Source organism: Anomaloglossus baeobatrachus, chromosome 10, assembly GCF_048569485.1.
Source record: "Anomaloglossus baeobatrachus isolate aAnoBae1 chromosome 10, aAnoBae1.hap1, whole genome shotgun sequence".
In the NCBI taxonomy this organism is placed as follows: domain Eukaryota; kingdom Metazoa; phylum Chordata; class Amphibia; order Anura; family Aromobatidae; genus Anomaloglossus; species Anomaloglossus baeobatrachus.
Window position 1 is genome coordinate 78,191,321 of NC_134362.1, and position 13,456 is coordinate 78,204,776.

At 43.0% G+C, this 13,456-nt stretch overlaps 1 protein-coding gene across 2 annotated transcripts in view; it reads left to right on the forward strand.

Annotated features, from left to right (window-relative positions):
- The window catches only part of IGHMBP2 (immunoglobulin mu DNA binding protein 2), a 112,956-nt gene that overhangs the window by 26,482 nt on the left and 73,018 nt on the right, over positions 1-13,456 (forward strand). For both annotated transcript variants that reach the window (XM_075325328.1, XM_075325327.1), the window contains exon 7: positions 2,982-3,129. In XM_075325328.1, the coding sequence (XP_075181443.1) occupies positions 2,982-3,129 (148 nt within the window). The remainder of the gene's footprint in view (positions 1-2,981; positions 3,130-13,456) is intronic.

A 13,456-nucleotide genomic window follows, 5' to 3' on the forward strand; every position in this document is an offset into this window, starting at 1 on the left:
TTTGCTGATTAATCTGAGAGCAGCATAATGAAGGAGTAGAGAGTCTGATTCCAGTGATATGTGACTTATTAGACTGTGTGTTGTAGTTTCAATACATTGAGTGCTTTATCAGCAGGAGAGTATCTCTGCAGGACTAAAGGCCCCGTCACACTAAGCAACATCGCTAGCAACATCGCTGCTAACGAACAACTTTTGTGATGTTGCTAGCGATGTTGCTGTGTGTGACATCCAGCAACAACCTGGCCCCTGCTGTGAGGTCGTTGGTTGTTGCTGAATGTCCTGGGCCATTTTTTAGTTGTTGCTGTCCTGCTGTGAAGCACAGATCGCTGTGTGTGACAGCGAGACAGCAACAACTAAATGTGCAGGCAGCAGGAGCCGGCTTCTGCGGAGGCTGGTAACCAATGTAAACATCGGGTAACCAAGAAGCCCTGTCCTTGGTTACCCGATATTTACCTTTGTTACCAGCCTCCGCCGCTCTCACTGTCAGTGCCGGCTCCTGCTCTGTGCACATGTAGCTGCAGGATACATCGGGTTAATTAACCCGATGTGTGCTGTAGCTAAGAGAGCAGGGAGCCAGCGCTAAGCATTGTGCGCTGCTCCCTGCTCTGTGCACATTTAGCTGCAGCACACATCGGGTAATTAACCCGATGTGTGCTGTAGCTAGGAGAGCAAGGAGCCAGCGCTAAGCATTGTGCGCTGCTCCCTGCTCTGTGCACATTTAGCTGCAGCACACATCGGGTAATTAACCCGATGTGTGCTGTCACTAGGAGAGCATGGAGCCAGCGCTCAGTGTGCGCTGCTCCCTGTTCTCTGCACGTGTAGCTCCGTGCACTGGTAACCAAGGTAAATATCGGGTTGGTTACCCGATATTTACCTTAGTTACCAAGCACAGCATCTTCCACGCGGCGCTGGGGGCTGGTCACTGGTTGCTGGTGAACTCACCAGCAACTCGTGTAGCGACGCTCCAGCGATCCCTGCGAGGTCAGGTTGCTGGTGGGATCGCTGGAGCGTGGCAGTGTGACATCTCACCAGCGACCTCCTAGCAACTTACCAGCGATCCCTATCGTTGTTGGGATCGCTGGTAAGTTGCTTAGTGTGACTGGACCTTAAGTTTCATGCGCAGGCCAGTCCGGTTAAACTGTGTAACCCCGCCCCCACCACTGATTGGTAAGTTACTCACAATTTATTCAGAAAGCTGCCAGTCAGGGGTATGAGCAAGGTTATACATAGTAAGCTGCAAGTGATTGGTGTGGGCGGGGTTGTACACAGGAAGCTTCCAGTCTGGGGTGTGGACGGGGTTATACACAGTAAGCTGCCAGTTTGGGGTGTGGGTGGGGTTATACACAGGAAGCTGCCAGTTAGGGGTGTGGGTGGGGTTATACACAGGAAGCTGCCAGTTTGGGATGTGGGTGGGGTTATACACAGGAAGCTGCCAGTTAGGGGTGTGGGTGGGGTTATACACAGGAAGCTGCCAGTTAGGGGTGTGGGTGGGGTTATACACAGGAAGCTGCCAGTTAGGGGTATGGGTGGGGTTATACACAGTTCAGACGTCTTAGCTCAGGTACAGCTACATCAGAAAACACAGGGATTCAGTTCATGAGTAAAATATGTTTTCAGTGAAGAGAAGATTTTCCCATTACTGAGATAGCAGGTGACAGTTCTATGAATCGGGGAGGAGCTAACAGCAGACCAAGACATTCTGCTGCAATTTCTCTTATATTGACTACTGCTCTCCATAGAACTTCCATAGAACTTTGTAAGCACCAACTGTCATCTCCTATCTCAGTAATGAGAAAGCCTGTATTCATTGAAGACAGATATTACCCATGAATTGAGATTTCTGAGAATGAACAATCAGTCCCAGAAAAAAAAAGAATACATTTCCTAGGTAAACTCTTTTACAAAGTTTCTTCTTTTCACCTGAACAATTTTTTTATGAAGTAAAATTAAAATGAAGGTTACACTTTGAAGGAATTTGTTGTTTTGACACTTTAAAGGTAATCTGTTAGCAGGTTTTTGCTATGTAATCTGAGGACCGCATGATGTATGGGTTAAAACACTGAATTCAAGAATGTGTCATTTATCAGGCTGCGTGCTGTTGTTTACTTACAATGAAGGTTGTATCACCAGGAGATTATCACTGTAGCAGCTCATTGTCAATAGACAATGTACACAGAAAACTGGTGTGGGGGATTAGCTTTCTGAGCTCTGGTACACACAAAACTGGTGTGGGTGGGGTTAGGTTTCTGAGCTCTGGTACACACAAAACTGGTGTGGGCGGGGTTAGCTTTCTTAGCTGTGGTGCACACAAAACTGGTTTGGGGGGTTAGCTTTCTGAGCTGTGGTACACACAAGTGGTGTGGGTGGGGCTTGCTTTCTGAGCTCTGGTACACTAAAAACTGGTGTGGGTGGGGCTAGCTTTCTGAGCTCTGGTACACACAAAACTTGTGTGGGTGGGGCTAGCTTTCTGAGCTCTGGTACACACACAACTGGTGTGGGTGGGGGATTAGCTTTCTGAGCTCTGGTACACACAAAACTGGTGTGGGTGGAGTTAGCTTTCTGAGCACTGGTACACATAAAACTGGCGTGGGCGGGGTTAGGTTTCTGAGCTCTGGTACATGATGCCCTGCTGACAACTTTACCTATTGATGCTGGATTAATGGAATTTTATTATTCCCCCACAGATGATGACCAGTGACCATTTTAGATTGTATTTCTATATTTCTATATATTTCTGTAGAGATTGAAATTGAAAATAAAAGTTAGTTTATCTTATCTTCTACACACTAAAATGGCAATAGTCTAAATAACAAAGGACGAGCATATACCTTCAGAAAAGTGGTCGTTAATGTGTTAAGAGACTACGGCTGCTGCCATAACTACTGATGTAGAATCATGTGGAAATTCTCTTTAGATAACCGTACAACAAATCATTTCTATTATTAGATTTTATAATATTTTTTTTTCCTTTTATTTAATAGGCTAAAATGAAGAAACTGCAGAGCAGAGATGAAAAGAGCAGCTTCAAAAGCGAGATCCGAGCCCTGAGAAAAGAGCTGAAGGAGCGGGAGGAGGCGGCCATGATGGAGACATTGAAAAATGCCAATGTCATCCTCGCCACAACTACAGGTCAGTGGGGCGCTGGTGGCCGAGGACAATCTGTTCTGCTTTAATCACATTTTCTGCTGTTTCTAGCGGACGTCTCGCTGGTATCAAGTCTTGATAAAATCTACGTCAAGGTCTATGATTCATACAGTATGTCGCGTATGTTATAACTTTCCCGATGCATATAAATAGAGCTTTTGTGAGTCATCCTGGATTCATAGAAGTATTCAGTAAGTGGAAAACTCTATAAGGTAATGGTATTCATAGCAATGCCTCACTATATTGCACAAGATAACAAACCCTCAACAAAGTGTTCAAAGTTAATGGGAATCTGTCAGCAGGTTTTAGATATTTATTTGAGAACATCATGATTTATGGAAACAGACCCTGATTCCAGTTATGTGTCACTTACTGGACTACTTCCTCTCCTTACATAATAATCTGTCAGCAGGTTTTTGCTATGCAATCTGGCACTAGCTTGCAGTAATCACAGAGACCTTGATTCCAGTGATGTATCACTTAGTTTTCTGGATGCAGCAGTTATAGTTACAGCTTTCTCTGCTGCAGATCTAGCAGAGCTCAGTTGTTGAGCTGTGTATAACACACCCACACCACAGCTCTCTGTGTACATTGTACAGTGACAGACAGCTGCTAATCAGTGCTGGAGCGTGACTAGACAAGAGGCGCAATGCCAGTTGCCCTGTAGTCATAATATCCTGCTGATAAAACACTGATTGTATTGAAACAGCAAAGACAGACCAGTAAGAGACATATCGCAGTAATCTCAGTCTCTGCCCCTACATCATGGTGATCCATTACATAGCAAAAATCTGCTACCAGATTCAGAGTGTTTTCAGCAGACTCATTATCATTAGATCACAACCTATAAAAAGACTCTGGAATCTAAATATTGATATTCAAACAAGTAGAAATTTATTATTACAAAAAAGTGCTCGTGCAAATTACATAAAAATTCATTATACCGTACTTTAGGATGACATTTGGAGTATTGGGAGGGATGTATAACCGCACTAAAGGGGATAGTGCAAATCCGGTGATAACTATACTTTCTGGACCAGTTAGCCTACAATAATGTCCTATATATAATTGGACATATAAAAATAGGCATTTCTGACGACATAGAAATTTCAATACCTAGGGCTTAGGGTATGTATAAGGGTTTCTCTGATGGCTGCTATTGAATAGGTTACCATGAAGTCTATTGCATCAAGTGGAAATACCCCTCGTAGCCACAGTGATCAAAGTCAGTCCATACCACATAGATAATCATATAATATGTATGGACATAGTTACCCACATCAACAGCCACCATCTACTGTTTGTCCCCCATAGATAAATCTATTTACCTGTAGTCATATTGAACAGTAAAGGTCCTGTATAGTAACGCCGATTGCACTTGCCCCAACCTCGACGCGCGTTTCACCGCACTGCCGGTTTCATCAGGAGGTATGTGCCAAACTTGCTGTAGTTACTTTATATAGCACCCATGATTCGATCCAGGTGCGGATTTAGCTCATCCGGTATTCCAACACATGTAATTAGGTGACGCGCATCCTGTGCGCAGGCCGCACCTCAAGCGCGTCATGCGTCACATGACCGCGAGTTATGCAGCGTAAAACAGAGTCCATATGGAAGAACCGGATGAGTCATCCGAGTGCACATTCCCCATCCGGTATCTGGGCGCACGTGACTGCGTGATGTGCATCCTGTGCGCGAGTCGCTAGTCGAGCGTGTCATCCGTCACATGACCGCAGTCATGCGGCCAGCGAACGCATAACACGGAGCCGGCATAGAAGACCGGATGTATCATCCGGTCTCCATGTCAACTCTCTCTGTCAGCGAGTCACGCCCAGGATTTGCACAGCGCACCCAGCCATTGCGTCCCCCCGGAACGGTTAGTATCTGGATCGGATCATGTATAATAAATCATATGTTATAGTAATGGACATTGAATAATAACATTAATTGTTTGCTTAGAAATCTTTGCATACAATTACACACTCTGTACAAGGATCATCTACATATATTTTCATATAAACAATAACATTATTCATATCAGAACATGATTTACTTGTAATAACCTAAACCCTCCTCGTATGCATCATACATATATACAAGCAGATATAAGTTCTCATATTCTGATAGACATTCATGAAGTAATAAGTACATTTATCTCAGATATTACTGTTTCATAACTTTCTTCATTCATGTAGGCTTGTATTTTTGTACTATTGTTCATATTTCATATATGATGAGTCCATATATTCCGAATATTAATTATTCATTGTCAATGTCCATTGTCATTATGGTGCTATAAACTGGAACACAAACAAAACAAGAAGGGAAAAGAACAGGGAAAATTAAAATTCTGTATAATGAAATAGGTGTATATTACTAAAATTCGCGCTATACAGGCAAGAAGGGCTTATAGCTCAAGGATTCGTTCAGCCCCTTTGGGGTCATAGTGTCAAGCACCACTATCCATCTAGTTTCTTTTTTCAAAAGTTCATTTTTATAGTTTCCACCCCTGGCTCCCAAACTCACATGATCGATACCTTTTACTTTAAAGCTAGTGGGGTTTCATTTATGGTGGGTAAAAAAATGCCTTGGTATAGTTTTTAGTTCTTTTATATCTTTGCATCCTTTGGCGTTAATAATGTCTCGGATGTGCTCCAGAGTACGTACCTTCAGCTGTCTCGTAGTCATGCCAATATATATCATATTGCATGAACAACTTGCATGGTAAATCACCAGGATGCGCGTCACCTAATTACATGTGTTGGAATACCGGATAATAAATGTACTTATTACTTCATGAATGTCTATCAGAATATGAGAACTTATATCTGCTTGTATACGGTATATGTATGATGCATACGAGGAGGGTTTAGGTTATTACAAGTAAATCATGTTCTGATATGAATAATGTTATTGTTTATATGAAAATATATGTAGATGATCCTTGTACAGAGTGTGTAATTGTATGCAAAGATTTCTAAGCAAACAATTAATGTTATTATTCAATGTCCATTACTATAACATATGATTTATTATACATGATCCGATCCAGATACTAACCGTTCCGGGGGGACGCAATGGCTGGGTGCGCTGTGCAAATCCTGGGCGTGACTCGCTGACAGAGAGAGTTGACATGGAGACCGGATGATACATCCGGTCTTCTATGCCGGCTCCGTGTTATGCGTTCGCTGGCCGCATGACTGCGGTCATGTGACGGATGACACGCTCGACTAGCGACTCGCGCACAGGATGCACATCACGCAGTCACGTGCGCCCAGATACCGGATGGGGAATGTGCACTCGGATGACTCATCCGGTTCTTCCATATGGACTCTGTTTTACGCTGCATAACTCGCGGTCATATGACGCGCTTGAGGTGCGGCCTGCGCACAGGATGCGCGTCACCTAATTACATGTGTTGGAATACCGGATGAGCTAAATCCGCACCTGGATCGAATCATGGGTGCTATATAAAGTAACTACAGCAAGTTTGGCACATACCTCCTGATGAAACCGGCAGTGCGGTGAAACGCGCATCGAGGTTGGGGCAAGTGCAATCGGCGTTACTATACAGGACCTTTACTGTTCAATATGACTACAGGTAAATAGATTTATCTATGGGGGACAAACAGTAGATGGTGGCTGTTGATGTGGGTAACTATGTCCATACATATTATATGATTATCTATGTGGTATGGACTGACTTTGATCACTGTGGCTACGAGGGGTATTTCCACTTGATGCAATAGACTTCATGGTAACCTATTCAATAGCAGCCATCAGAGAAACCCTTATACATACCCTAACCCTAGGTATTGAAATTTCTATGTCGTCAGAAATGCCTATTTTTATATGTCCAATTATATATAGGACATTATTGTAGGCTAACTGGTCCAGAAAGTATAGTTATCACCGGATTTGCACTATCCCCTTTAGTGCGGTTATACATCCCTCCCAATACTCCAAATGTCATCCTAAAGTATAATGAATTTTTATGTAATTTGCACGAGCACTTTTTTGTAATAATAAATTTCTACTTGTTTGAATATCAATATTTAGATTCCAGAGTCTTTTTATAGGTTGTGATTGAATAAAATCAGGAATCTGCTGTAGAAAACCAGAGGCCATGTATAGGTATATGATATCATTATCATTAGATGTAGGATTACTACCACAGGTAATACGTCTAGCATCTAGGGAGATCTCATTTTGTCAAGTTTTGTGTGTGCATAGTTTATTGTACAACTACAGTGCTACTAAACTTCTAAAGTTATATATATATATATATATATATATATATATATATATATATATATATATATATATATATATATATATTATACTTATTAGTACAGACACACCTTCTCATTCAAAGGGTTTTCTTTATTTTCATGACTCTGAAAATTGTAGATTCACATTGAAGGCATCAAAACTATGAATTAACACATGTGGAATGAAATACTTAACAAAAAAGTGTGAAACTGAGAAATGGTTTTCACTGCACAGGTGTGCCCTGTCAGGTTTAATAAGTGGGATTTCTTGCCTTATAAATAGGGTTGGGACCATCAGTTATGTTGTGCAGAAGTCTGGTGGATAAACAGCTGATAGTCCTACTGAATAGACTGTTAGCTGCTTTTTTTCTTGCTATAATACAAATTCTAAGTAAAGAAAAATGAGTGGCCATCATTACTTTAAGAAATGAAGGTCACCCAGTCCGAAAAATTGGGAAAACGTAGAAAGTGTCCCCAAGTGCAGTGGCAAAAACCATCAAACGCTTCAAAGAAACTCGCTCACATGAGAACCGCCCCAGGAAAGGAAGACCAAGAGTCACCTCTGCTGCGGAGGATAAGTTTATCCGAGTCACCAGCCTCAGAAATCTCAGGTTAACAGCAGCTCAGATTAGAGACCAGGTCAATGCCACACAGAGTTCTAGCAGCAGACACATCTCTAGAACAACTGTTAAGAGGAGACTTTGTGCAGCAGGCCTTCATGGTAAAATAGCTGCTAGGAAACCACTGCTAAGGACAGGCAACAAGGAGAAGAGACTTGTTTGGGCTAAAGAACACAAGGAATGGACATTAGACCAGTGGAAATCTGTGCTTTGGTCTGATGAGTATAAATTTGAGATCTTTGGATCCAACCATCGTGTCTTTGTGCGATGCAGGAAAGGTGAACGGATGGACTCTACATGGCTGGTTCCCACCGTGAAGCATGGAGGAGTAGGTATGATGGTGTGGGGATGCTTTGCTGGTCACGCTGTTGGGGATTTATTCAAAATTGAAGACATACAGAACCAGCATGGCTACCACAGCATCTTGCAGCGGCGTGCTATTCCATCCGGTTTGCCTTTTAGTTGGACCATGATTTATTTTTCAGCAGGGCAATGACCCCAAACACACCTCCAGGCTGTGTAAGGGCTATTTGACTAAGAAGGAGAGTGATGGGGTGCTACACCAGATGACCTGGCCTTCACAGTCACCAGACCTGAACCCAATCGAGATGGTTTGGGTTGAGCTGGACCACACAGTGAAGGCAAAAGGGCCAACAAGTGCTAAGCATCTCTGGGAACTCCGTCAAGACTGTTGGAAAACCATTTCCGGTGACTACCTCTTGAAGCTCAGCAAGAGAATGCCAAGAGTGTGCAAAGCAGTAATCAAAGCAAAAGGTGGCTACTTTGAAGAACCTAGAATATAAGACATATTTTCAGTTGTTTCACACTTTTTTAAGTACTTCATTTCATATGTTTTAATTTATAGTTTTGATGCCTTCAATGTGAATCTACAATTTTCAGAGTCATGAAAATAAAGAAAACTCTATTTGTCAATATGATGTTAAGGGCCATTTACACGCTGCGACATCGCTAACGATATATCGTCAGGGTCACAGTGTTTGTGACGCACATCCAGCGTCGTTAGCGACATCACAACGTGTGACACCAAGGAGCGACCTTAAATGTTCGCAAAAGAGGCAAAAATCGTTTGTCTGAGAGAGGTTGTTTATTTATGAAAAATCATTGTCTGGTCAGTAGCGATGTTGTTCGTCGTTCCTGCGGCAGCACACATCGCTATGTGTGACACCGCAGGAGCGACGAACATCTCCTTACCTGTGTCCACCGGCAATGAGGAAGGAAGGAGGGGGGCGGCAGGTATCGGCCGCTCATCTCTGCCCCTCCTCTTCTATTGGATGGCTGCCATGTGACGTCGCTATGATGCCGCACGAATCGCCCCCTTAGAAAGGAGGCGGTTCGCCGGTCACAGCGACGTCTCAGGGAAGGTAAGTCCGTGTGACGGGTGTAAGCGATGTTGCGCGCCACGGGCAGCGATTTGCCCGTGACGCACAACCGACGGGGGCGGGTACGCTCGCTAGCGATATCGGTACTGATATCGCAGCGTGTAAAGTACCCTTTATACTTGACACATTTTAGTAATAAAAATGTATGGTTTTAAAAAAAGAAAATACTCTTTGAATGAGAAGGTGTGTCCAAACTTTTGGTCTGTACTGTATATTGCTGTGAAACTGGTGGGAAAAACTTCAGATTTGTGCAGGAGAAAAAAAAATTCTCGACTGCCGTGGCAGCTCATAGACGCACATTGACAGCCCTAGTATTTAAATGCCACTGTCAGTGATGCTTTCTGTGGCATCCACACTTCAGGGCTTTCAGATATAAAAAAAAACTAAAAAAGGTTTAGTTACTCTTCACCAAATGCTGATAATAATGAGGAAACAATGCCCACCTCTCCTCTCCTCTCCCCAATCGATCCAGATTATGGTAAATATGTTGTGCGTCAGTAGGCCACACCCCCTTTTCTTGCTGAGCCACACCCACTTTTTAAAAAAAAACATGTAGGGATCCGCACAAAAGGGCAAAAAGTTGGAAATAAAACTTGTGACTAATTTTGCAACCATTTTTTGGCAAGCAGGGGATGGTAATGATTGCACATTTTAGAGCACACGAGAGATACAGTCTATGTCAATATCTCGATATTAACCCCATTTATAATGGCAACATTTTCAGGATACAACTAATTTGACACTTTTATTGCATTTTTTTAAAACACCAAATATGCTTCATTTATTTATTATCCATTCTTAAGTAGGGAAAAGAACGGTGATTTAAATATTTGTTGTTATATATATATATATATATATATATATATATATATATATATAATTACCGTATATTTTTATCTCTAATTACATTTTTTTTTCTTCTTCATTTTCCGAGGGGAATTCAAACTGTGATCACTTGATAACTTATATAATGCACAGTAGTATTGCAGTTTACAGTAAAACAGATCTGGTGCTTCGGTGACTGTTTACAGGCTGCAGCTGTGACGTCCCATCAACCGTGCACATTACTGCTGCAGCCAATCACTGGAGCTGCCTGCAGCCAATCACTGGAGCTGCCTGCAGCCAATCACTGGGCCCAGTGAATCGGGCTGTCTATCTCGACAGAACCACTAGGCCCTGTGATTGGCTGCATCAGTGGCCTGCGCTGATGACGGGATGTCACCCTTGCAGTCTGTAAATCATTACTGGAGCAGCAGAGATGCAGAAATGAACCCGGGGATTGTGAGTAACAGCCTAATATTATTTCTCACACTGGCTAGCCAATGGAGTGAAGAAAGTTTAAAGGGGAAAATCCTCTTAAAGTGATTCCCCATCCCAGCTTGTAACCTGTTAAACCAGACACTTTCAGAGGACTGCCATGGGGCTCAATGAGCTATGTACAGTGGGTACAGAAAGTATTCAGACCCCTTTAAATTTTTCACTCCTTGTTTCATTGCAGCCATTTTTTTTAAATTCAAAAAAGTTAATTTTTTTCAATAATGTACACTCTGTACCCCAAAAAAAGAAATGTAGAAATTTTTGCAAATGTATTAAACAAGAAAAAGTGAAATCACATGGTCATAAGTATTCAGACCCTTTGCTCAGTATTGAGTAGAAGCACCCTCCCTTTTGAGCTATACATCCATGAGTCTTCTTGGGAATGATGCAACAAGTTTTTCACACCTGGATTTGGGGATCCTGTGCCATTCTTCCCTGCACATCCTCTCCAGGTTGGATGGTGAACGTTGGGGGACGGCCATTTTCAGGTCTCTCCAGAGATGCTCAATTTGGTTTAGGTCCTGGCTCTGGCTGGGACGGTCAAGAATGGTCACAGAATTGTTTTGAAGCCACTCCTTTGTTATTTTAGCTGTGCGCTTAGGGTCATTATCTTGTTGGAAGGTGAACCTTCAGCCAAGTCTGAGGTCCAGAGCACTCTGGAAGAGGGTTTTTTCCAGGATATCTCTGTACTTGGCCGCATTTCATCTTTCCTTCAATTGCAACCAGTCATCCTGTCCCTGGAGCTGAAAAACACCCCCATAGCATGATGCTGCCACCACCATGTTTCACTGTTGGGATTGTATTGGGCAGGTGATAAGCAGTGCCTGGTTTTCTCCACACATACCGCTTAGAATTATCACCAAAAGTTCTATCTTCGTCTCATCAGACCAGAGAATCTTATTTATCATAGTCTGGGAGTCCTTCATGTGTTTTTTGCAAACTCTATGCGGGCTTTCATATGCCTAGCACTGAGGAGAGGCTTCCGTTGGGCCACTCTGCCATAGAGGCCCAACTGGTGGAGGATTGCAGTGATAGTTGTCTTTGTGGAACTTTTTCCCATCTCCCTACTGCATCTCTGGAGCTCAGCCACAATGATCTTGGGGTTCTTCGTTACCTTTCTCATCAAGGCTCTTCTCCCATGATTGCTTAGTTTGCCTAGACGGCCATGTCTAGAAATAGTTCTGGTGGTCCCAAACTTCTTCCATTTAAGGGTTATGGAGGCCAATAGGGTGCTTTACACGCTGCAACATCGCTAGCGATGTCGAGAGCGATACCACCTGCCCCCGTCGTTCGTGCGACATTTGGTGCTTGCTGCCGTAGCGAACATTATCGCTACGGCAGCGTCACATTCACATACCTTTTCAGCGACGTCGCTGTGACCGCCGAACAATCCCTCCTCCTTCAAGGGGGAGGTGCGTTCGGCGTCCTAGCGACGTCACTGCGGCGTCACTAAGCGGCTGGCCAATAGAAGCGGAGGGGCGGAGATGAGCGGGACGTAACATCCCGCGCACCTCCTTCCTTCAGCATTGCCGGTGGATGCAGGTAAGGAGATGTTTGTCATTCCTGCTGTGTCACACGTAGCGATGTGTGCTGCCTCAGGAACGACAAACAACATCGTACCTGTGGCAGCAGCAATATTAAGGAAAGGAGCTACGTGTCAGCGATCACCGTTTTTGAACGATTTTGCTATCGTTGATCGCCGCTCCTTGATGTCACTACCGGCGCCGGATGTGCGTCACTAATGACGTGACCCCGACGATATATCGGTAGGGACGTTGCAGCGTGTAAAGCACTCTAATGTGCTCTTAGGAGCCTTGAGTACTGCAGAAATTCTTTTGTAATCTTGGCAAGATCTGTGCCTTTCCATAATTCTGTCTCTGAGCTCCTTGGGCAGTTCCTTTGACCTCCTGATTCTCATTTGGTCTGAGATGCACTGTGAGCTGTGAGGTCTTATATAGGCAGGTGTGTGCCTCTCCAAATCAAGTCCTATCAGTGTAATTAAACACAGCTGGACTCCAATGAAGGAGCAGAACCATCTCAAGGAGGATCACAAGGAAATGTACAGCATGTGACTGAAATATGACCCTGAGACAAGGGTCTGAATACTTATGACCATGGGATATTTCAGTTCTTCTTGTTTAATAAATTTGCAAAAATTTCTACATTTGTTTTTTTGCTGTCAAGATGAGGTGCAGAGTGTACATTAATGAGAAAAAAATGAACATTTTTGAATTCACCAAATGGCTGCAATGAAACAAATAGTGAATAATTTAAAGGAGTCTGAATACTTTCCATACCAACTGTATGTTTTGGTGGCACAAAGTGACCCTACAGAATGTCGGTGAAATTATTTTAATGTTATTTGTGATCTTTGATAATCACTTTTTTATATCAAGGCAAAAAAACCTGATGGTACTCCCAATACTGCAATGTGAACAGGTGCATAACTGAACATGACATAACATGACAAAAAAGAGACAGTTGCACTCTGTAATGCTAAAGCATGAAAACCATGAATGTAAGAATATAAATGTGTTACTGTTAAAGGAAATCTAAGCAAAAGTTGTGATATTTAGCTTATAAAAATGGCCATTTATATATCAACCCAGTAGCCACGTCAAGGCATACCTCGTATATGAGGTATGCCTTGATGTGGCTACTGGGCAAATATATAAATGAGATATTTAGCATATAAAAATGGCCA